General features: G+C 38.4%; 2 protein-coding genes across 2 annotated transcripts in view; one reads left to right on the top strand and one right to left on the bottom strand.

The window, feature by feature from the left end:
- The window catches only part of LOC139711808 (ubiquitin-protein ligase E3B-like), a 56,451-nt gene that overhangs the window by 2,339 nt on the left and 27,952 nt on the right, over positions 1 to 26,160 (bottom strand). Inside the window, exons 18-26 of the mRNA XM_071623662.1 lie at positions 11,810 to 11,909; positions 8,137 to 8,256; positions 7,388 to 7,465; positions 6,683 to 6,781; positions 5,301 to 5,408; positions 3,259 to 3,396; positions 1,958 to 2,082; positions 868 to 1,050; positions 61 to 172 (exon numbers count right to left, since the gene is read on the bottom strand). Of these exons, the coding sequence (XP_071479763.1) occupies positions 61 to 172; positions 868 to 1,050; positions 1,958 to 2,082; positions 3,259 to 3,396; positions 5,301 to 5,408; positions 6,683 to 6,781; positions 7,388 to 7,465; positions 8,137 to 8,256; positions 11,810 to 11,909 (1,063 nt within the window). The remainder of the gene's footprint in view (positions 1 to 60; positions 173 to 867; positions 1,051 to 1,957; positions 2,083 to 3,258; positions 3,397 to 5,300; positions 5,409 to 6,682; positions 6,782 to 7,387; positions 7,466 to 8,136; positions 8,257 to 11,809; positions 11,910 to 26,160) is intronic.
- Positions 14,135 to 19,202, top strand: LOC139712243 (uncharacterized). The gene is made up of 3 exons (XM_071624084.1): positions 14,135 to 14,925; positions 15,691 to 15,893; positions 16,860 to 19,202. The coding sequence occupies exons 1-3, from the start codon at positions 14,273 to 14,275 to the stop codon at positions 17,882 to 17,884; spliced, it is 1,881 nt and encodes a 626-aa protein (XP_071480185.1). The 5' UTR covers positions 14,135 to 14,272; the 3' UTR covers positions 17,885 to 19,202.

Here is a 26,160-nt window from a genome sequence, read left to right as displayed (position 1 = left end):
TTCTGCCCCTGTTGTTATTGATGTTATTGTTATTTCTCTGTTTGTATCTTGTTGTCTCACCTTGAGAAAGAGTCCTCTCTCCTCCTGAGTGAAGTCGTTGCTGAGGACGTCAAACAGCCAGTTGATGACGCGGTGCGAATTGTGAAATCCTCCGTAGTACTGGGTGTGCTTCCTACAGGGCAGAATGGACCAAGATGTTATATTAATACTGTGATTATCAATTCAACAATGAACCGATCGAATGCTCAAGTATCAATCCATCTGTTTATGTATTTCTTCACTTGTTTGTTCAATTTGTTTGATGTCTAAACGAACAACACATGCAAAAAGACCAAGTGTTTGAAGTTCTCTCACTGATTTTTATGACATTTAGTGTCCCGCAGATGATCTGCTCTCTGTATAAAACACATTCTTTTTAGACTCTAGCCACACTGCAACACTGAAGGAGTGCAGTAAAACAGATGGCTAAACAGTTGTACTAACATAATTTTCATCACACGAAAATAGAAGCAAATGCATGACAAATATCAAGTATAGGTGAATTCCAGAATTAGTATCCATGATTTTGTTTGACCCAAGAGCACACCAAGGACATGATTTTTTTTTCTTTATTCTTTTGGTATGTCATTATATTCCATACATAATTATTCATTGAGGCTACAATTGTGATTTATGTTTCAAACAAACATTTGTCTTCTGCAACTGCACCAAAAACGTGGGGAATGCAGTAAAATGCCGAAGGGGGGGGGGGGGGAATATACAATAGTATAGAGGAACTGAAATGAAACAAAATAGATATGAGAGGAGCCGATTATCAATTCAATCATTCCAGTTGCTTGGGGGGGGGGGGGGGGGGGGGACACTAACCTGAGATCAGACAGATCCAATGCATTTACATCGCCTGAGATCAGCCTCTGCACCTCTGGCCCAGAGAACCAGGCCAGCCACTGGGGGTTGACGATGGAGAGGAACCCCCTCTTGAAGGCCCTGGTCTGGTCCTTGATCTGCTGACACATTCTGAAGTGGGCCATCAGGTGGATGTACTTGATTCTGAGTGAAGGAGAGAGATGGAGTGGTAGTGAGATGGGTAGATGGATGGAAAAGAGAGAGAAAGAGAGGAGAAGAAAGAGTGGAGGAAGAGAATGAGATATAAGAGAAAAACATATAAGAGATAGAGATGGAGGGAGAAAGAAAGAGGTACATATTGAGACAACGAGACAAACACAGATAGAGAGAGAGAAAGAGATGGATAGACAGAGGGGAAAGGGGGAAGACACATAGCAGATATGAACTTATATTAAACACACAAAGTTTTAACAGGGTACTTAAGTCTTGATGCATGATTGTTTTTATAAGGACTCTCATGAATTGTAAGAAGTCATGAACTGCTTGACAAGAATGTGATCCAAAAAAAAATGCAGAGGAAGCAAGGAGGTTCAAGACTGGGATGTAAATTGTGAGAGGCAATCTTAACATTGTGCTGACTATCTTCTACCCATTCTTTCACTTTAATACAAATATGAATGATCCACAAAGTTCTAATTTCACAGCAAAGGGAAAATGCTATTACATATTTACAAACAAACATTAAAAAATATCAGAAAATTGTATGATTGCTTTTTCCTCTCTTCATCAAGCCAGGAGGCACTGTAAAACACGATATATTCGCGGCATGAAATTTTCGCGGATTGCTACCGCCATTCAATGCTTGTAGTGTAGACAAGAACTTTCGTATGCATTTTCATTTTGCGACTCCTGGCTCTCGTGAAATTTGCGAAATTAAAATGCACACAAACATTCCTCATTTTACAGTAGTTGGGAAGATAATTTCACTTCTACTTTCAAATCCCAATCCTCATATCCTTTTGGAAATAAAAGATAATGAAAAAAGGTTTCTGTATATGAGGTGCAATATGAAAGTGGACATCAAATCTTCCCTACAGCAAGTGTGGCATACTTGTTCTGGTTGTTGACTGTGATGGCTTTCCCACCGGGGATGAGCTCGTGGGTAACCAGTTTGCCCATGAAGTCCTCGTCAAGAGAAAAGACCAGATCTAGGTCGGACACATCACCGTCGTAGTGCTGCATTTGCCACCATCAGAAAGAGGGTGGTTTGAAAGGGTAGGAGGAGAAAAGATCTGTAAGCATAGGAACTGTTCAGAAATTTCTATCAAGTCAGATGGAATTTCTGTACTAATCCACAAGCACTGGAGGGTGTCAACCTTGAGCATGGCCACAGCATCACGTGCATCATAGAACTCTGTATGCATAGTTTTTTTGTTGTTGTTTTTTTTTGGGGGGGGGAAATCTTAGTCACAGATCAGTACCTAAAAATTCATGCTAGCCCCTTTCAATCTCTGGAGAATGAAATCCATAACTTCCCAGTATCATTGCTCACAGAAAGACAAACAAACAAATGCTTACAAAAATATAACCTCCTTGGCAGAGGTACAAACTACATTTCTAGCTGGTAGAAATATCCGAATATGAATTTCAATCTGCTTTTTAACGGGACTTTCATCCATCCCTAATATGTTGAAAATCACACACAATCTAAACTTCTGAAAATGATGTCAAATCACCTGTTCACCCCATAGGACGAATGTCAAATTATTATTAATCAAATTCTACGTTACTCCACTAATTTCAGGCAAATTCAGAAACCTGCAGAAAGAGATCACACCAATGTGTGCAAAGTCTGTGAGCCAATTACATTTTCTTTCCACTCTCATGCACACAGATCTAAGTGGCAAAAGAGATTGTGCAATACACAGAACACAATGCAGACAGATAATATCAGCTGTTTTACGATCAAGTGTACACTTAACTCTTACCTCTACTAAGATTACTAACTCACATTTCATCTAAAGAGCAATATTCCATGACAGACTTTTATCCTATTGGGCAAAACTCAGACTTTGTTGCATCATTGTCACTCTGCAGCAGCTCGAATTGATCACTGACAAATATAATTCCAGTTTTTCTGTCAACCCACCATAACTTCTCGATGCTGAGTACAGCATACTGATTTCTGTAGGAAGTATCTGGATATCTCATTGGCCAATCACTTTGAAGCAACCGTGCCGCCATATTGCCACGCACAACACCCATACACTTGTGTATGTGTGCAAGTCCCCACAGAGTTTGCCTGGTATTAAAGATGGCAATGTGGCGGCTTCAGTTCTTTGTACAACGTGAATGGGCTAATGAGATATCCAGATACAGTACTTCTATAGAGATCAGTGGTACAGCACTGACCTTGACGAATGTGAGGTTCTTGTAGAGCTCCTTGTCCAGTGAGGGCAGCTCATCGAACGGACTGAAAAGGCTGCTGTGGTTATGGTCCAGGATTTGACTGAGGAAGAAGTGTGCAAAGGGAACCTCAACCACGATGCCCTGGTCGGAAACAAGAATGATGTCAGAATGTTAGTTTCAACATCATTTTACAGTATTTCATTACCTTGTAGTTCTGCTTTTTCTTTTTTTCTTTTTTATGTGAACTTATTGAAAAGTGTGTGTATTTCCAAATAACTACTTTCTACAACTCCATTGAAGATCTGACTAGCTTTCTGCAAAACTGGTACTTTAGCCCCTACACATCATTTTTTTTTCTAACTTGTTTTGCACTGGAAACATGCTTCTTTGTGACTGAGATCCTTTTTCACCACATCCTTTCAAATGTAGCTCATAGTCCTTCTCATGTAACTTTTATTCTCAGTCATTATGTTAATGTAAAAGCTATTACTTTCATGTACAGATATTTTCCGGAATGATGAGGTTAGACTTTTTGGCAAGATGTTGTTTTTGCGATTTGACACTGACGCTATCTAAGTGCACTAATGTCTGTCCATAAATTTACTGTGATCAAGACCAGGTGGCAATATTTTTGCGTGTTGTTAAATTCGTGGCCTAATAGTGATTCACAAAATTTGTGTATGTCTAAACCTTCATGAAATATTAAACAGCTTTTACAGTAATCTATGTGATATATACATGCACTGCTACAAAATATACTCAGCATATAGATCTATCATATTCATATTGTCTTTACCACATGTTGCATACATGGACTTTTACTTGACTTTGACCCTTTAGTAAGTTTATGCATTGAGTAATTTTCAAGGTATGGAGAAAAAGTGCAATTTCTGTAATGAATGATAAATTGTTAATATTTTCATCTGGCCCTTGACCCTTGACCTTTGACCATAAAATTCATAAAAGAATCATTGTCAGGCAGAACATATTTCAAGATAGCTTGAGCCACTTCGAGATATGGAGGAAAAAGTAAAGTTCAGCACTTTCACTTGATCTTTGACCTTTGACCTTTTTGGCCAAAAAAAACCCCCAAAACTTCCCAGAGAATCTCTATTGGGTTAAACATGAATACACCAAGTTTAAAAAGAAAATAATCCTCCAGGCATTGTATAAATATAAGGGAAATAGTAAAATTTTGAAGTGTTACCCTTGACCTTTGACCCATGACCTTTGACCCCATGAACCCAAAATTCCCATGATGATCACTGCCAGTCAGTACATGCATATATAGGCCTACTATGTTCCATGAAGATACCTTGAACCATTTCCAAGATATGGAGAAAAAAAGTGAAATTTTAACATTTCTACTTGACCTTTTGACCTTTGACCCCATGACCCCAAACTTTCACCAGAGAATCTTAATTGGGTAATACATGTATACACTAAGTTTCAAGAAAATATTTTCAGGCATTGCATAGATATGGGGGAAATAGTGACATTTTGAACATTTGACCTTGACCTTGACCGTTGACCTTGAGCATGTGCACCCAAAAGGTGATAGGCACAACTTCACCCCCTGATACAGATAAATGCCAAGTTTCATGAGGATACCTCGAAAGGTTTTTAGTTACGCTGTCCACAAAATTCATTACGGACGGACGGATGGAAGGACGGACGGACAGACGGAAGGAAGGACGGACGGAAGGACGTACACCCTGAAAACATAATGCCTCCGGCACCACCACGTGGTGGAAGCATAACACATAAACCAAACTTGTTACAGAAAAGATTCACAGAAAGGCAAGATCATCAAGACAGTAAAGACCCATCTTCACTGCATATGGGTACCTTGCAGCGCTCTGCAGTTGTAGTGATGTATTGCACAGAAACAAACAAACCAGCAACAACAGAAGGAAAATCTGTTCAGAACGCATGACACACGAGCTATTCAAATTAAACAATAATCATAGGCCCTATTGCATACAATATTTCAGTCAAGTTTTCTCAGATGGGATACAAGATCTGAAGAGAATGTCAGTACTAACCTCATACACGGCCTTGCCAAGCATCTTCCCAACAAACTCAAAGAGTGGCAAGTGATTCTCGTTGATGTACGAGGTGGGGCTGGGGTACAGTCTCTGCTCTGCTGTCGTCTGCAGAGAAATCAGAAAACTCCTCAGTCAAAATGGTGAAGGCCTTTGGACAGTGTGATAGGTTGAAATGGAGAGCAGGGCGATACATACATACAAGTGTAAATTATACAATACATAAATACATACAGAATACATTTTTTTTTGACCCTCCTGATAACTACTGGCATTTGATCCTAACCTGGGACACTCCGCACATCCACTATCAATAAAAGTTCTTTATCATGATCAGTTGCATAGAAAAAAATAAGGTCATTAAATTCCTTTTTCATTAAGAACCCCATGGAGTTGAATACATTGAGGCAAGAAAGCATATATAGTTTCCAATCCTCTTTCCAAAATACAGTTGAACCTCTCGTATCCGGACAAGTCGGGACCGGGGCTCATCCGGATAAGGGATTTGGCCGGATACGGGAGACTCAATGCTTTATACATGTACATATACACTTGTACATACACATGTACTGATGTAGCCCATTGTAGTACCACATGAAGTAACGTGTATACTGCAATCTTTTCATTGTTACACTCAGTAACAGACCCCAAAATAGAGGTTCGTGTTTGCAAGAATGAAATCATTTTCTTTTATAAATTCTTGGGATGATTTACCTAAATAATTATTAAGAAATGTATCAAGTATATGTAATTCATTGTGTTTGTGTAGGAGATCTCAAGGAGTTGGGAATCCCCCTTTCCTCCCGTAATTATTTTTAAAAAAATCACGGCGAGATTGCATCCGTATAATAGAGAGATCCGGATAAAGGGAGGCCGGATAAGAGAGGTTCAACTGTATGATGACATCGTTTTTTTTGCCAGAAAAAACAAAACAAAAAACAACAACAACAATGTTTTGGATAATTGGTAGAGATTTCCAGAAGAGAGATGTCAATACATTCACAGACCTCCCAACCTTTCTGACTGAAAAATAGGGATGATTTGACTCAAAAGTAGAAAAGAAAGAGCAGATCCATTGGAGTGCATAGAAAAATTATCAAGTAAATAGGAAACTGTTCTAAAAACAAGAGCTTGGAATGGACAAAATTCAGATTCTTTCCTCCAAATTCAGAATGGTTGGGAGGTTGGCATTCAAGTTGTGTATTCTATCTGTATTTTCTTTTCTCATCAAAATAACCTTCATATAGGACTGTCAAGTTTGTTTCTTTTTTTCTTTACAAAACAATTAATCATAAGCTAATGAAACAGCATGGTAAGTCACAGCTTGGAGGAATAGTGCATAAAAAGTTATGGGTTGATATGTAGCACGGACGACACTCTACCTTAAAAAGATTAAGTGATGGGTTGAAGACTGTCTTGATAGTTTCCTCTAGGAATTCCTTGAAGACTCCATCCTGGTCAATACCAGCTTCATCCAGACCCTGTATTGACAGGTGGGAGATGCCATTCATGTTACATGCATCATAGTGATTCATCAATCAGAAGGCAGCAAACACAGGGAAACATGCAATAAATAAAACAGCATTCCTTTCAAAACTGAAATTGGCACTTACTTCACCTTACTTTTCAATGCATAAAATGTCAGTGGAATTTTACAGCATGCACCTACCTAGAATTCAATCAATATTCCTGGACAAGCCATGATATCAAAAATCTACCTCGCAATTCTATCATTTGTTTTCTTGTAAAGGTATCACAGAAAGGGCAAAGTTGTGACGCCTCTCTTGTGATTCAGCAAAAAATGAAAAGCTTCAATACAATTATTTCTGTCATGGACAGAAAAAGGTACATTGTAACCGGATGGATTACATGTGTGGATGCATGACCCTTATCAACACTTGGACAAGCACGATCCAAATGGGTGCCCGTTTCATAAAACTTGTCATCAATGACAAATGCCACATTTCTATGACAAATTTGCTCTCAGCCAATCAGATGCAAGGATTTCAGTAGCTTGTCACATCTATGACAAATTGTCCATGATGACAAGTTTTATGAAACAGGCCCCTGGTGTATGACACACTGACCTGCTCATTGATGAAGTTGACCCGGATACAGCCCTTCAGAGCTTGGGCTGCCACAGATGCAAGCTGCTGGTAACCATCCTGAGGACATTAGGGGCACAGAGTAGTGAACCATCATTCAGGTTACAAATCTTTTTCTTTGGTTTCTTATATTATTTTGTTACGAATTGATGGTAGCAACTTTTAAAAAAAGCATGTATACATATATAATATACTCTGAATTTTTTGCCAATTCTGTGTGATTGCTGTCACTAAAAGTTCTGAAAATCCTCGGCAAAAATGAATTAAAAAAAAACCAATATAGAAAAGGGTGTTGAAACATGGTTGGTATGCTCTGCAAGTTTGAATGGCAATTATGCGTAACACACATCCAATACCAAATACTAATTTCACCTTTAATTAAGGAAGGTACGAGGATTAAATAACCACCTGAACTAGAAAATAAAACTAAGAGAAAAAGAGTGAATGTCATGACAATCCCTAACAAACAACTCACCAAGCACTAGCAACTACATGTATAGAGAATCATTTTGCATTTTTGATAGACAAAGGTCACTCAGATGCATACTGCAAAGCAAGATATTTTTGTGGCATAACATGTTTTGCGAAGTGCCACTGGCATTCAATGCACAGAGCATAGACATGACCTTCCGCGCGTATATAATTTTGCGAATAATATTGCTGAAATTACAATGCACACAAACATTACTACTTTGCATTGTTCTGTACGACATGAGAAGGGTTATACCCACCTCTACCAGCCTGGCCCTGTGGACTGTGACATAGGTAGAATGAGGTTGAGACATGGAGGATTCGGTGTAGCCCAGTGATTTCTTCTCATCACTCACTCTTTTCCTAAACAGGATCACTCTCTGTGGGAAGGTGAGCAGATCAATGGGTTGGTAGGTAACTTTATTTATAGATATAAGTAGATAAAATAATTGCTATAGACAGATAGATAGATTTGCAGAGATAGGTAGATAGATTGAGAGATAAAACATATAGATGAATTGAGAGATACAATAGGTAGATTTATATACAGACATACGTAGATAAATTGCTATAGACAGAGATAGATAGATTGGCAGAGTGATAGGTAGATAGAATGAGCGATAAAAACATATACATAAATTGAGACATGGAATAGATAGATAAGTATATGAAAAGACAGAAAGAATGATAAATTGATCAAAACTAGAAATGTCGCTTTGGCGACTGGTATGCCTCCACCATAATGCATGATTTTCCCAATAGGTCTAGATAGTACATGTGGACACTGTGTGATTACATTTTCACAAAATTGGCAAAATATTGGAATGACAAGTTTGTCACAAATGTGTTGAATGTTCACCTTCCTTGACGTAGGTTTAATTGGATGAATAGGAGAGCATGTATCTAGGGATTTAAGGACTTTAACTTGACTTTGACCCAGTCATACATTTAGGCATTGAGTAATTTTCAAGGTACAGGTGTGGAGAAAAAGTGCAATTTCTGAATTGAATAGTAAATTGTTACCATTTTCATATGGCCCTTGACCCTAAAATTCATAAGATAATTACTTTAGGTAGAACATGCATACTATGTACTAAGTTTCAAGGTAACTTGAGCCACTTCCGAGATAATGGAGGAAAAAGTTAGTTCAGCACTTTCACTTGATCTTTGACCTTTCGACCTTTGAGGCAAAAAGAGAAAAAAAAAAAACTTTCCAGAGAATTTCTATTAGGTTACACACGCATACATCAAGTGTAAAAAAATAACCCTGCTGGCATTGCATAAATATGAGGGTAATAGTAAAATTTTGAAGTCTTGCACTTGACCTTTGACCCCTGAACTTTGACCCCATGAACCCTACATTCTCTAGATAATCACTTCCAGTCAGTACATGTATATACTATGTTCCATGAAGATACCTTGAACAATTTTCCAAGGTGCGGAGAAAAAAAAGAAGTTTTAATATTTTTACTTGACCTTTTGACCTTTGACCTCATGACCCAAACTTTCACCAGAGAATCTTAATTGGGTAATACATGTATACACTAAGTTTCAAGAAAATATCTTCAGGCAGATATGGTGGAAATAGTGAAATGTTATGTATTTGACCCTGACCTTTTGACCTTTGATCTTTGACCTCGTGACCCACACTTTCACCAGAGAATTTTAATTGGGTAATACATGTATACACTAAGTTTCAAGAAAATCTCTTCAGGCATTCAATAGATATGGTGGAAATAGTGAAATTTTATGTATTTGACCCTGACCTTTTGACCTTTGGCCTTTGACCTCATGACCCAAACTTTCACCAGAGAATCTTAATTGAGTAATACATGTATACACTAAGTTTCAAGAAAATATCTTCAGGCATTCAATAGATATGGTGGAAATAGTGAAATTTTATGTATTTGACCTTGACCTTTTGACCTTTGACCTTGAGCATGTGCACCCAAAAGTTGATAGGCACAACTTCACCCCCTAATACACATACATGCCAAGTTTCATTAGGATACCTCAACAGGTTTCGATAGTTACCTTGTCCACAAAATTCATTACAGACGGACGGAAGGACGGACGGACGGAAGGAAGGACGGACGGACGGACGGACGGACGGAAGGACGGACGGACGGACGGACGGACAACCCGAAAACATAATGCCTCCGGCACCACTTCGTGGCGGAGGCATAAAAATAGATATAGCTTCACAGATACAAGGAAAGACAAGTTGATAGGAAGATGGATAAGAAAAGACTTATCATAATTTGTCTGATTACGCTTGTGCATGTATGAATTCTTGATGGTGTTTTCCCTTTTTATCAATGAATCTACTATATCAGGCTGGGAACTCCCTTTTCCAAGATACCCCGAGAGCCATCAAATTTCTTCAAAACAGAATTGGAATGAAAATGAATTATGTCATATTTTTATCCAAAGCAAATAAATGATGCCTTGTTTTAATTGTCTTTTACTATCCTTGCTTGCTTCAGCTCCATCTAGTAGCCTTCAGAAAAATAAAATGATATTCATATGTCCGGACAAATCAAATGGTTTCGGCATTTTATCAAGCACTCATGGTTGCAGAGCCTGCTTTGATTCTTAGAAAATGTGCATAAGCAGTATAAAACCAAATACTTTCAATGAAAGGATCATGACAGCAGCCATGACAAGACAGACATAGAAATTACAGCAAATAGATAGATAGATAGAGAGAGAGAGATAGAAAGATAAATAGATAGATAGATAGATAGATAGATAGATAGATAAATAAATAAATAAATAAATAAATAAATAAATAAATAAATAAACTAGATATATCGCTACGGCTACTGATATGCCTCCGCCATAATGCATGATTCTCCTAATAGGTCTATAGTACAATGTCTTGACAATGTGTGACGACAGTTTCACACAATTGGCAAAATATCAAAATGACAGGTTTGACACAAATGTGCTGAATGTTCACTTTCCTAGAACTAGGTTCAATTGGATGAATGATTAAAATGTCAGAGTGCAGGTATTTGGGGAACTGATGATTTTTACTTGACTTTTGACCCTTTTATAAGTTTATGCATTGAGTAATTTTCAAGGTATTGAGAAAAAATATAATTTCAGTATCAAATGGGAAAATAGCATTATCTAAACCTGGCCTTTGACCTTTGACCTCACAGTTCCAAAGAGAATCACTGTTAGGTTGAACATGCATAAATATGTAAGTTTCATGATGATACCTTGAGTTACTTTCGAGATATGGAGGAAAAAGTGCAATTTAGCACTTTCACTTGACCTTTTACCTTTTAACCTTTGACCTTTTGGCAAGAAACTTCCCCAAAAATATATATTGGGTAATACATGCCATACATCAAGTAAAAAAAAAAAGCCTTCAGGCATATTGCATTTTAAGGAAAGTAGTGATATTTTGAGGAGTTGACCTTGACCTGTGACCCCCTGACCTTTCACCCATGACCCCCAACTTCCCTAGATAATCACTGCCCATCGGTACAAGCATATATACTAAGTTCCATGAAGATACCTTGAACCATTTGCGAGATATGGAGAAAAACATGAAATTTCAATTTTTTTCACAAAATAACCTGTGACCTTTGACCTTTGACCCTGTGACCCTAAAATCCACACAAAGTATTATCCCCCAAGGATATACCCTCATACCAAGTTTGATGTAAAACCACCACACGGTTCTTGAGATATCGACAAAAACAAAACGGGACGGACGGACGTACAGACGGACGTACGGACGTACGGACGGACGGACGTACGGACGGACGGACGGACGGACGACCCGAAAACATAATGCCTCCGGCCACTTCGTTGCGGAGGCATAATAAATAAATAAATAAATAAATAAATAAATAAATACATGAAAATAACAAACCAGATTAATTTCTATTCATCTTTTCAATTTGTGCATCATCTCACTTCTCTATGAGGGATGACATGGGGTATTCTCTGCAGAATGAGTTCTGATCTCTTGGAATTCTTCTCATGTTCAGACTTGAATGTACTCATCTTAAGCTCCCTGAGGAAAAATAGAGAAAAATAACAGCTCACTACCATTGACATAAAACAAAACAAACAAACAACAACAACAACAACAACAAACAAATTAAATATGGACCACAAATCAAATAAGAGCATAATTTTGATTGAGTTCAGTTTTAAAATGGTGTAAAAGTATATGCTTATGATATGATAACTTTGACCAGCTATATACATTGTACACTGTAATGTGCATGACTTTATATCTGTATTTCTCATTAGACAGCAAACTTTAATGGCATTGTCTTTCAAAGTATTCTGGTGGACATTACATCCTCTATCCAGTACTCTTACATCAGCACTGTACTGGTCCTTGCTATGTCTTGATCTTGTACATGTGAATTGAATTGATTTACTGGATTTAAGCAACCAGCAAATTTGGTGCAGAGCTACTAAATGTCACAATGTAGTCCAGTTGTGGCGAGTTTTGCTTCACAAACAGCCTGAACTTTGCTAACATGACATAGTAGGAGGCAATCATGCCAGTTTTTAATCAAAACCAAATAATGTGGATACATCAAAGAAAATATGGATTTGTCCATAGAAGGACTAGCCTTTGTCCAAGGCATTCTCACTAGTAATTGCAAGAAAAGTGAGCAGAGGGTCATATAGACAATACAGAGTCCAGCCAGCAAGGAGAGACATGTCCCAGTGAGAGGGCTTTGGGAGGCCTTAACAATATCCTAACTTTGCTACTAGTGTTCAGCAGTTTTACAGTGTAGCTGAGAAATATTCAAAGAAGCCATTAAACACATACCGGTACATTTTTCACTGATGGCCGATGGGCAAATCTAGCAATTCCACTTGTCAAAATGAGCAAGTGAATCATTCAGAGACTAGATTATTCAGAAGGAGCAGGGTGCTGGATAAAGTTTTCTCCAAGCTCATTATTGTATACAATCACAATCGCAAATTTCAAAAAGAAAAGGCTTTTCACACTAACCAACTCAACAACACCTTGTTTTGCTAGCAATTGTATGCACAAGTCAAGGGCCCTTGGAAATGGCAGACAGGAAAACATGCATCATGTATGCATACCTGTCAATCTTAAAATTCAGTAAATACAAATAACAGGGAAAATAATGCTCCCCCCCCCCCCAAAAAAAAAGTTTTTGTCCATCTTCCCGATAACACTATAAAGCAGGTGTTGAACATTCCCATATACAGGAACAGTTGGGAGGTATGTGTATATGTGATGCGCTCCGTCGGAATGAGTCAAAAGTCGCAAAAAATGAAATCGTAGTTATGCCTATATGTGAATTCTACAGACTCTAAGCTTTACACTGATATATAAAACAACTCATTTCGATATCCCTATAGGTCATAAAAACGAATATTAACTACGTTTAAGATGTCAGTCCATTTTCTAAATAACGGAGAAAATCGCTCTCAAAGTTCAGGCTACGTTCAAGCTCACAACCTGTTTCCTTTCACAGGACGAAACAATACAACACTCCTGCTTAGCGACGGCGTTTACGCTCCATCGCACGCACTGCCGTATTCTCATGGTCGGACATCCAGGTATTTTGCTTGTCACGGGGTCATGGATAGCGGTGGAGTGAAAACAAACAGTCGCGTGAGCCTAGCCTGGAGTGGTAACGCTGTACGTGTCTTCTGCCGGGGCGCCCCGCGAGCATAGCGCTAGCGCAAGCTGTACTACTGTAGCTGTGCGGGCGGCAGGATTAGGCCCTAGGCCTACCCTAAATTAGGCCCTACCCTAAGCCTACTACAGTACTAACGTTAGGCCCGTAGACCTACCTGAAGTTTCTATGAGGTACTAAGTAAGCGTAGATATCGGGGTAGGGCCTACTCAAAGAGGTTCTACTGCACATCTGGCCATTTTGTCGGGTCGTTGATTCAGAGTCCTGCCGCGATTTCATACGGGCACAGGTCCAGTCCGACTGCCTTCAACTTGGCAAAATACCGGGACCGATCGATCGACAGGATCCAGATTATTAGAATATTGCTGGCAAGACATGATGCATATGCATGTGTCTCATGAATGATGGCACAAATGACAAAATGAATAATGAAAAACAGTCCCCATGTCTGCGTAGAGTTGCACATAAATTATACGCGTCGCACATGCACAGCATGCAGTATGCGCATTATGCAGGCTTAGCGCTTGCAAGCTGTTTGTTTTCACTCCAGTCAACCGGAAGTGACGTGTAGCCGACCGCAAGAATAAGCCGATTCGCAATCTCGGCGCGCATTGCATTGTGGGTTTATGTCAAAGGTCATTGGAGATAAACAAACTTATAATAATCGTAGTCTGCACTTGAATCGTACGTGTGTACAGTGACGATTAGAATTCAGAAATGAATATTTAACTATTTATCGAAAATGGAGGCAAATGGGACGGAAAATGAACGTCAGCTAACCTTGGAAGAAATCAAATTTTGGAAAGTGGACGCTTTAAAGGATTTTCTTCGCATAAGAGGACTAAAAACGACGGGTTTGAAAGCGGAGCTGCAAGCGTTAGTCTACAGCGCAGTGCGATTTGGATACAGTGTGAAACCAAGCGAAGTTGAAGAAGAACGATCGCGGTCAAAACAGTATGCAGAATTGTTGTTCATAAACGGAAAACAAATTCCAGATCCGTTGGCGGACCTGAAAGATGACTGGTTGCCAGAAAAAGAAGGAGTGAAGTTTTGGCCACCCGTTAGTTATTTTGAAATAGCCGAGTGGTTGTTAAGCGAGGCGCCCTGCCCCAGTGAAGCAAGTAAGATGGAACGGAAATCGCGTGGTACTAGACCAAAAACGTTGCAAGAAAGATTACTCTCAGACTACAAAGAGGGAAAGGCCTTCTCTTACTTCAACAGCAAGTGGCTCCACGAAATATTCTACCACCCAATTTCAGCGGAAAGTGAAGTTTCTGTGTTGAAAGCACAATGTACTCCCTCATTGGCAGTAAAAAACATACCTCACAGCGTGTGGGTTGCCATTGACAAGTCCTCCGGAAAAATCTACAGTGCCTACTGTAGTTGCTTTGCTGGGTAAGAATCACACAAATTATGCAATGATGTTGTTGCCAGATAAACTTGCACTTAGACTCTAGTAAATTGCTGAATAATAGTTAATACGAAGGTAGACTATATTGTTTGGGACTAGGTGACTTAGGTCTAGATCTATGTGCCGTACAAATGGGCATCTAAATGAACCGTTTGATTTAAAAACCCAAAATACTTACCTTGTCTCTTCTTGCGTCCAGTTGTGGAAAATTTAGGTTTTGATGAGCGCACTGTATTTTTTTCTCCTATCCAATTGAATAAGCAACTTACACACACTCCTGCAAACACCATGTAACTCTATGGCCAACACAAATTTCAGCACTGCCCTCTATCTGACAGATTGATTTATTTAATTTGGGGGGGGGGGGGGGTCCGCCAGTGCTAATCCCTCGAGTCGAGATCTAGTATATTTTAATAAAATATGAACAAGATCAGTGATCAGCATGATGTGAAGCACATCATCAAGATATAGAGTCTACATGTAACATGTATCCAATTGAAGGAGTGGGATGAAAAAAAGGATATTTTATCACTAGGGTGTACAGGACAATATTTTCCACAAGTTCGATAATGTTCATTTCTGTCTCCAACTATAGAAACTGCATGACACGTAAATTTGCACAGCTCATACCAATGGCTCCCCGACTGGGTAAGAGTAGGATGATACCTCCGTTTTGAAGTTTAAAACTATTATTATATTGTTGTCTATATATGTTAATTACATTATGATTTGTATTCTACTTTCTACAGTCTGGGATCTTCATGCAACCATGTTGCTGCACTGGTTTTCAAGTTGGATCATGCCTTCATGACTGGAGTGTCGCAAAATCGACATCTACCATGCACATCGAAAGTCTGCAGTTGGAATGTGTACAGTGGGGGTGCAGCTGCAGTTCTTCATGGCAAGCCAGTGTGTGAGATGCAGTGGGTGAAACCAAGCTATGGAAACAAAAGTAAGCATACTTTACTTCCTATTTTCAATACCCCCCCTTTTTTTTCTTTTTTTTTTAATCATTACATTAATTCATCCATGGATTATGAGTAATGGTTAGGAGGGATGGCATATTTCCCGATCAGAATCTTATTTCCCACCTAATTGTCCGGGAAATATAAATTTCTCCCATTGACTTTCTATTGTTTGGACAGGGTTCGGGAAATATGACCAAAAGTGGAAAATATGCCAGTGCCTGATGCCTGATGGTTAGCATGATCAAGAATTGATTTAGACCCCAAATTTATGATAAAGGAGAGGAGTAATAGAAGGTAACTTTTTTGTTTAGAATTGAATTATCTTCCTCCCTCGATAAATAGGCCAATATTTTGTTATTGTACATGTATATTAAAGGCATAGTTTAACAGTTTCTAGATTTAAAAAATCTGAGCTGCATGGTCCTACATGCTATCAGAGTATGTGATGGGGTGTAAAAATGCACCTGTGAAAAAATTAGGCTTCAATGTTATTATTTAGTGCTTCAAAAGAGTGAAAACCTAAAAGATCACCCCATAGACTACAGTACTGGAGTTATTATAGCTAGCGATAATAACTACAACTTTCATAGATATCTTGATAATGACTGGTTTTCTTTCATTATTTTTGCATTCTTGGCTGTTTTTTCATCCATCTGAACATGATTAGAGAGGTCAGGCTACACAGTTTTAGAATTTTTTAAATCGATCAGTTACGATGTTAAACAGTGGCTTTAAGCCGTGTGTTTTATCAAAAGAATTGGAAAACAAAAAACTACAATAAAGTATGAATCTAGGATGTAAATTTTTACTACTTGTTTAATAACTTCTGATATTTAATGAACTTTAAAAAAGTATATTTAGGTTGAAAGGCCTCTGAAGGAAATTATCAAAATTATTTATTATGTATTTTGGGGTTCAATGTTGATTCCATTTTTTTTTCTCTAATACAGGGAAACGCAAACAGCCAGTCAACACAGCAGTAAAGAGGCTATTCAACCCAATGGGAAGCAAGGCAATACCACCAGCAAGACAACTTGCGAATGCCATGTACCCAACTTGTGAGAGATCAACAGTATTTAAGTATTTACAGGATGAAGAAAGCCACAATGTGTCACCATCTGTGAACTACTCTCCTGAAGTAGACTTCAATCTGGGACAAGAGGTAGAAGTTGAAACAAAGAATTCAGTCGATCCCGACTGTCTGACAACTTTAGGTGGCAGGTATGAGACTGTAGAGTCGTTCCTGAATGGTTTGCCTACGTATACACAGGAGGAAGTTAATGTCGTGGAAGAACATACAAGAGGCCAAGCAGAAAATATACAGTGGGCAAAATTTCGTGCAGGAATGATAACAGCATCTAACTTGAAATCAGCCATTACAAGGCAAGCTACGCTCGATGATCCATGTTCTTCCAAAAGTCAGGACACAAAACCTATCATAGAAAGACTGATGGGTCGTTCTACTATTGATCGAAATTTACCGAATCTGAAGTATGGACGGATAATGGAGCCAATCGCAAGGAATGCATATGAAACAATCCAAAAAGAAAATGGCCACCAAAGTGTACAGGTAAAGGAGTGTGGTCTATTCGTCCATCCAATCAAGGTGTTTCTTGGAGCTTCACCTGATGGATTGGTTTCTTGTAAGTGCTGTGATGAGCCTGGAGTCCTAGAGATAAAGTGTCCTCGGACCATTGCCTTTGAGGAACCAACAGCTGAGAATCTCGACTATCTCACCATGGTAGATGGAGAAACAAAACTGAAAAACAATCACCAGTACTATTATCAAGTTCAGTGCCAAATGGGGATCACTGGACGCACGTGGTGTGACTTCTTTGTATACACCCAATCAGGATTCCATCTAGAGCGCATTTTTTTTAATAGAGAAATGTGGAACAAAGCGATGGATGTGGCCGAGAAATTCTTCTGCCAACACATTGCCCCTGAACTTGTCAGTAAAAGCCATGAACCGTAGCATAGTGTGTGCAGCAACTGTATTGAATATTGACAGTACTATGAATGGAATATAACTTAAAATATCTGGAAAATATTTATCATTCACACTACCTTTTACCCCTTAACTCTTTATGCGTTACTTTAAGATTACTTAAAGAGTGATATCCAAGAAAATGAACTTAAATACTTTTCTGAGCACATTAACCCTCTCAGTACCAGACCTTGCAAACTCCATTGACTTACTAGACATCTACATGCCTATGGTAATGAGAGGGTTAATAGTGCATTGAATTGGTCCCCCAACAGACCCAGCACCTTGGGAGAAAGGTATTGATTTTTTCGATTGTTCATTCCCAGAACAATGAGCAGTACTTCCTGCCTTTGAATTTCATGACAATTGTGCAAAATTGCGAACGTAACGCATAAAGGGTTAATGGCAGACAGAGACATTTGCAGCCTAAAATGTGAGATTTCTTCGGTTATTTATGTCTTTCACATAAAGCAGTTATCAATCTAGAACCTTGAATTAGTACTTTGTAATATTTTGTCTGAGCTAGTTCAAGGGGACATGACAAAGTCTCATCATTTTAAATTTTATCTGGTTAAAATGTATATTGCGATATCAGGCGACACTAGTTGATTAGTTTCCATACTTTACAAATATTGTATTAAAGGTATGATTCTAAGATTTCACACACATTTTGAGAAGAGTTAACATTTATTCATGCAAAGTTTTGTGACTTTTCAAGGTGTATGAACATATCAGGTTTTAGGCTGCAAATGTCTCTATCTTTAAGATATTTTTGCTAGTATCATTAATTTTCTGATTTTATTCATAGATGAAATGAAAAGATACGTGAACTTGAAATATCGAGGTAATTTTATTGGTCGTAAGCATATTGTGAGTTTGCACTGTTCAAGGAAACAAAAATCGTCATTGCTATACCTGCTACTACATGTACATGTACTTACATACATGTACATGTACATCACTGGGAAATACCTGTGCCTTGCCTAAATGACTGCATACAGATTCACACTCTTTTCTCATAGATTATTAATATCAAAATGCAATTATGCTTGCCATTTTTTATGCTTCAAGAGTTATTCACAATGACCCTGATGAGAACGATGTATTTGCTTTAATATGGAATTTAATAGACGCTAGTCTGAGATATGGAATTTAAGAGATGCTACTCCGAATCTTCACACAACTCGAATAATCGTATAAGTCAAAGAAAAATTCTGGTTCAGATAGGTGTAAACCAGTATTTATTTTATTGTGTAAAGCAACATTTGTGAAAGGATTTTTTTCTTGTTCATTTGTATTCAATTTCAGCGAGGTTGACTGCACGTATTCGTGTACTGTTCTACCTCTCCCCCCCCCACCTCCCCCTTTTCTCACTTTTTTTTAGTGCTCTCTCAATCTCTCTCATGCATTCTTCACCCTCTCAACCCTTTTACTCTATTACTGCAGGCAGCTACTTATGACTTTAAAAGATAACTTGTGTAAGTACAGCACATAAGAATTTGAAGACTCAAATACAGGTGCATATTCATTACATGCATCTTTCTCTTTTAATGACATGGCCATATTAAAAAAAACATCTTTCAAATAGTTCTTTACATTCAAATTCATCATTCATGTAACCATTTTTAAAGGGAATTACTCAATGTGCAAGCACAAGTGATGGTGGGATAAACGTGACAAAACAAGTAGACTGGGAAAATCATGAGTGATCTATGAGGTTACATGTACATGTAATTTCTCTGCATTCTTGATAGCTGTTTCAATACAATGTCAGTATTACACCTACATGTACATGTAGGTAAATGTGTGTGTATTCTTCATTCTTAATTTATTTCCATCCAGTATCAGTACTAGACCTGTGTGCTCCCTAGATATAATTAAAGCAACAAACTTTAATGTACAAGACTAGTAGCCTGTAACAAAGTTTAAAACCTTTAAAATGATGGTAAAGGTTATCAGGTTTTTCATCAAATTGTAACTAAAGCCCACCGCGTACTATTGCCAAGATTCACCGGTCTTAAGACCAGAAGTGTGACGTCACAACCTTGTCAGTCTCCAGTCTTAAGACTCGGTCTTAAGACCAGTCTTAAGGATTTGACATGTCAAATTTTTTAAGACTGGCCATTGACCCACTGTGCAGAAAATGTATGCAATTTCATGTTACTTCATGGCTGAAGACCATCGTGTAGTGTTCAGCGGGCATTAAGGTTATGTGTTTTACTAAATTTTATCGGGTGTACTTACACTGTATACAGAAAAAGATCTACCTCCTCAATGTCTGAGCTTCAATGCATTGAAGACTGGCTCACTTCTAATAAAACAAAACACCTGAACATGTAACTGAATTACATTTTGTTTCATTTGTATAAATTTCTGTACAGACTCTCAGTAGTCATGGAATCACAAGATACATACATGTATTACCAAGTGCGGACCTAGAGCCAAAGATTATAATCATTATACAGGGAAACCCCGTTATAACGAGGTCCAAGGGACCGCCAATTTTTCCTCGTTATAACCGGTACCTCGTTATAAACGTATGCATTTTTGTACCATTTTGATATGTGCAAATGAAAATGGGACCAGTAAAATCTCCTCGTTGAAAGCGATATCTCGCTATATCCGAGCTCGTTATAACGGGGTTTCCCTGTATACTGACATATAATGTACAATTAAGCCCCCCTCTTCCCCGTAGAACCGCGCCTGAATATTACAATAATTTTCAAACAAGTGTTCAGCATTACTCCCACGTGCCGAAGATTGTGACTTGGCCTTGAACCAGAACAGCCTGGTGGGCAAGTTCCTGCCCTGCATGCAGTAGATGGCAGGTTTGAATCCCACTTCCAGTTTTTTTGTGACTTGGTGACTTGCGATATTCATTACAGATCGAACATGCGACCTTCACCACATGAGAGTAATGCCGAAATTTGTTTAACAAATTACAGTTCACTCCTATTAAAGCTTCTTTATTTACTATACAGGGCGGCCCAGAAAAAAACGGCCTAACCTATTTTCCACGGATTGTTTTTGCAATGAATGGTATCAGTGGATAAGGTAACATCTGATTAGAAAAGTGACACCAAGATGAGCAAATTTGGTTGAGTAGTTTTCATTTTCTAGTACATTTTGTCAGGTAATGTCGAGCCCTAAAAATTTTCTCGTCGGCTAACCCTAAACTGAAAATAGTGGATATTTGAGCGTACCACAGTTGTTTAGGGTAATCTGATTCAGTTGATAAATTGTATTGACTAGAGACTACTCGTAAGAATTGATCAACTTAATCTGATTACTCTTTCTAGCTGTGGTACGCCCGGATTTCCACCATTTTCAGTTCAGGGGTAGCCGACAAGAGAACAATTCTAAGGCGTGACTTTGCCCCACACAATGTACTATTAAATGAAAACTGCTGAACCAAATTTTCTGATCTTGGTGTCATTTTTCTCAGAAGACGTTACCTCATCCACTGATACCATTCATTGCAAAAACAATCCGTGGGAAATAGGTTAGGCCATTTTTTCTGGGCCACCCTGTATAACAATTGGTCAAAGTTAAATGATAAACACATTAGAAACCATTTAGCACCTAAAAGCAATGTTAGGTGCATTACATCAACAGCACCTAAGACAATGTGAGATGAAATTTAGAATGGATTGAGCATTGATTCTATTACACAAGCCAGGATTTGGAATGAGTGGGGGCACAAAGAGCAAATATAAAATTGGCACAAAATGACAATTAGATTTAGCTATATTAGTGTACACATTCAATGTTTTGGTGAATTCAAAAATTTTTTACTTGATCTACAGAAAGTGCTGGATTTTGTCCCAAAACACAATTAAACCTACTAGTACTTGCAATCATTTTGTACAACATATTTTCATTTATAATTATGACAAATGGCAAAATATCACTATAGGACCCTACATGTAGTACATACAATACCTATATGGGAACAATTCAATATTTCCAAAGTTTTCGGTATTTTCTTTTGAAAATGATTTAACAAAGCATTAAAATTATTCACCCAGCACCACAAAATAGCACATTTATAAAAAAATTTGATTTCATTCAATTTTTGCAATTTACCATAACTATCTTGTGGCTTAAAATTACAGAGGGAGCGCGCATCAACTTTGTCCCCTGCCTGGATCCACCACTGTGTTGTTTTGCTGTCTCTTTCAAAGCACGAGAGGGGGGAAAAGGATATGAAAGAAAATATTTTCGAAGAAATACTTTGTAGTATATGTAATTTTTTTTTTTAAGTACAAAAGCAGTAAGACATCACTTTGAAGAATTGAAACTTTACTCTGTTTTGGATATATATGTACATCTTTTCCATTACAATTTTTTTTCAGTTATTTGACCTCACAAAAATATTTTGAATCATAGTCATGACATAAAACTACCACAAAAGTTTGTAGTCCACCTGAACATCACTTAATAAGATCTGGTTGCAGATTAACTAGAGCTGCACATACAATCAATATATCATCTGCGCTGGGTACAAGTGTGAGAGGCATTGTGTTGTTTAAGATTTTAAAATCTTTCAAACGATTAATTGCTCTCTCCACATGAATTCTAAGATTGGCAATAACTTTTGTCTTTTGCACTTTACTCCTTGTCATCTGACGCTTGCCTTGTGCAGCTGGTGGTATTTCAAGCGTAGCATGGTGCAAGAGTAATTCTTCCTGTATTGGAAATCCCCTATCGGCCATTACAACATCATTTGGGTCTAGGAGGCTTAGAAACCCACTTTCTCTGAAGATTGCAACATCAGATGCTCTTCCTCCGTAGGCTTTTGACAAGAAGGAAATATGCCCATTTGGCGTGATCCCAACTAATACTTTAATGGTATTATGTTTCTTATAATCTGACCAAGTTGATGCCTGCAGGTCAAGTGATCGTGGCCTCTCAATGAATATTTCCGTGCAGTCAATTATGGATCTAATGTTCCGGCAGTGCTTCCTAAATTGTATGGGCATATTAAGAGAGATGGATGATCTGTTTGGCCACACAATCAGAGGTTTTAGGGTCATTGCAAGGAACCTTAACCAAGTTGTAATTATCTGGGAGCATGTGCTGGATACAATTCCAAACAGCAATGCTAGAAACTGGACAGTCAAGTCTAATCGAAGACGCATCAGAACAAGTAGAAATTCATCCTTGAGTTGCAATTTTCTCCTTGGACCAGATTTCTTTGGGGTACCCTTGAATGGACGGCCTTTCCTGCTACATTTAGCACTCTTCCAGTAGCTCATTGTCTTTGCATGAGGCTCTACAAATTTGTACATGTCCTCAAATGCTTGTTTGGAGCTGATACCTGTACAATGGTTAACATCTTTGTCAGTACTTATGTTCTCTGCACATATAAGTTTCTTTCTGCAGCTCTTTGGTCCTTTGTTTTCAGTTTGTCTTGAAATTAATTTGTGTTGTAACTCCTTGACTCTGTGTTCAAGAGAAATAATTTTTGCCTGTTTTTGGATGCAGCCTACACAATCACAACTAGGCTTGCAATCACACTTGTAAGTGTACCTGTGATCCTCTTCAACCTTCACTGAAGCAGCCATGCCAATAGATGGACTTGGTGTTGAAGATGTAGTGGGAGTACGGCAAACTCTTTTCCTAGATTTGGTTGGCTCTTCACGATCTCTTGGTGGTGCACGCTTTGGTGCTATTTGCGGTGAAAGTTTGTATCCAAGATGAAGTACAGGATCAGGATGCGCCAAGGTTGGTTTCCCATCCGGGAAATGTTTCGAACACACTCTATCATGAGGTTTGTTTATCCAGTTTTTACCAGTTGATTGATCCTTTTGGTTCATAAGCTTATTCCATCGCCTTCTGCCATCTTGATCTTGCTTCTCAGTGGGAAATGGGAAGAGATGAAATGGAGGATCACAATCACAACACCCTAGTCCATTGAAAGTTTGATGCTTGGAGCATTTTCCCTGCTTCCACTTATCCAGCTGATAAGATCCATTGCTACAGCCGACAACTGCACACAGCTTCATGGTGATTCGAGCTGAAGTGGAAGAAAAGGAAACAAAATAATTTACGATACTATCTATCCAAACCATCTTTATGTGTAAAAACTAAAATGTGCTGGCTCTACTGCCCAACACACAAAAGTAGGCATAATTAATCATCTTCTAGGCCCAACTGAATTAATGCATAGCTAGTTGGGCATTGAACATGAAAGAAATATAACGATACACAAAAAAATATATAGCAATATAGACCAACATGTAAGGATTTTCGATAGTTACACCGGAAAGGGTTCTGTCAATTAAAAAAAAAATGAAGGAAGCAAAGACCAAAAAGTAGGTTGCATAAAGAAACAGTGCACAGTACCATGCCGGTGCTTGTCAAATCCACCACCACCATCCTGCGGAGAAGTTAGAACAATTGGAATTGTGAACCAAATCGACTGCTCCCCGCAGAATGGGGGAATCAGGCACTGTGCATGGTTATGCAATATTACTTGCAAGCCTCTTTCATGCTCTGACGCTAGACATAGATCTGATGACTCACTCTCCACAAATGTAAACAAGATGCTAAGACATACACGCACACCGTACACAATATTAAACATAACAACTTTACACTCACACCTTCAACATCTTTCTCACAGTGACAAAAAAATGTGCTCTCTCATCCAAAGACTCCCATTTAATTAAGGTTTTACAATAACATGTCATACTCATACTATAGGCTGAGTTTACACGTAGATCTATAGTCTTCTCTAGACCACTTCTACAAGTACAAGGTCAAATTACAAGTAATATGACCTTATACGGGCACGAACGTAAAATACAGTGGCATTTGTTTGAGTGCACACTCGTGTACAAAAGTCCCAAAACCGTACGGGATCATTTTGGTGACTATGGAATTAAAGTAGGTATAATTTTTTTTTCTTTTAACATTTGGATGTTACTGTTAGCTTATGTTTTCAGCACTTTCTGGATGTTTGATATTGATGTAAACTAACAATGAATTTGAATTTGCAAAAAGTAATTTAAAAGAGTAAATATTTGAAGCAAATATTCATGAAGAAAAGGTGGTGTCATTTACCATTACTGGGTATAGTAAGTGCTCTATGAGTGCTCTAGACCTAACAGTCTACATAACAATCAAATCGACAGAATTCAGAATTCAAACATAAGAGTATTTTTGTCAAAAATCCAATTAATGCAATCTCAAACATCAGTTCCTGGCCTGTACGTAACCATGAATAAATATTGCACCTGAAAACATATTCAACATTAGGCCTAGAAATCTATGCCATTTATAGAAGTTAGAACCTCATTCTTAACAACACTAACAGTCCCATCCATTATCTTTAATATGTGATGTTTTGTCTGAAAGCCACGTTATCCGGCCTACCTGTCCTAGCCTGGACCTAGCCCCGGGGACCGCGCCGCTTCGTGCGACGGCTGTCGCAGTTAGCCTGGACCTAGTCTAAAACTGACTATGATTGAAGATCGTCTAAAATCTCACAACGCAAAAAAAAAAAAAAAAATAAAAAAAAAAAAAAATACATGATTCATTAATATAGGAATATATAGATAAACAGATTATCAAAGGCCTAGAGTCAAGATTCACAGAATGTCGGCAAAAATTACCGTTCGTTGGTCCGCCAACATCCACAATGCATTCACGAATCACCTGTCGATTCGATCGCCCGGCCCGAGCCGCGCACGCATTGACTGTTTGGTTAATTTATCTCCAAACCCGATTTTCTCGCGCATGCGCAGTTACAACTGCGAAAAGGCTTATAAGGCGATAGCTTGGGTATGTAAGATAATTAACCAATCGCAGGACAGGTCTGTCATTAACGATTCTGACCAATACGGCAGCCCGAATGTAAACTTCGGCGCGTTTGTGTCCGTGCCGCTGCCGCCGCATGAATGAGTCGGTACGCGTTGTGTGTCGGCTGCGTTGTGGTTTGCCGCAAGTTTTTAACTCACAAACAATAGGAAACAGTAGAAAGAAAAAAAGGCACGCAATGCGTCTTACGAGAAGCGTCTTTTATAGCGAGGGCGTTGATCGCTTCCATTCTTCTCCCATGTTGTTGTCAATGGAAACTAAAGAGGATGCGTTTTCTGAATAGCAAGTACAGTAGCTTGACTAGTAACCGCTCACTTTGATACTTTATTGTGAATAACTTCACCAAATTATCTTCTTCCCGATCCAATCCTGTGAAATGTGCTTGGCGATATTGCTCTTTCTTATGTGTATTACGATCATCTGCTCACGAAGTCCGATAA

The sequence above is a fragment of the Diadema antillarum genome, unplaced genomic scaffold (assembly GCF_040938485.1).
Source record: "Diadema antillarum isolate AM-2024a unplaced genomic scaffold, OU_Dant_1.0 scf00000040, whole genome shotgun sequence".
Taxonomy (NCBI): domain Eukaryota; kingdom Metazoa; phylum Echinodermata; class Echinoidea; order Diadematoida; family Diadematidae; genus Diadema; species Diadema antillarum.
This window is presented reverse-complemented; position numbering and strand designations above follow the sequence as displayed.

What these genes read in the sequence shown, in the direction of transcription:
- LOC139712243 (XM_071624084.1), top strand. Translation starts at nt 14,273, where the DNA reads ATGGAGGCAAATGGGACGGAAAATGAACGTCAGCTAACCTTGGAAGAA. An exon ending in TACTGTAGTTGCTTTGCTGG is followed by an intron (nt 14,926 to 15,690) that starts GTAAGAATCACA and finishes TACTTTCTACAG; the next exon opens with TCTGGGATCTTCATGCAACC. An exon ending in ACCAAGCTATGGAAACAAAA is followed by an intron (nt 15,894 to 16,859) that starts GTAAGCATACTT and finishes TCTCTAATACAG; the next exon opens with GGAAACGCAAACAGCCAGTC.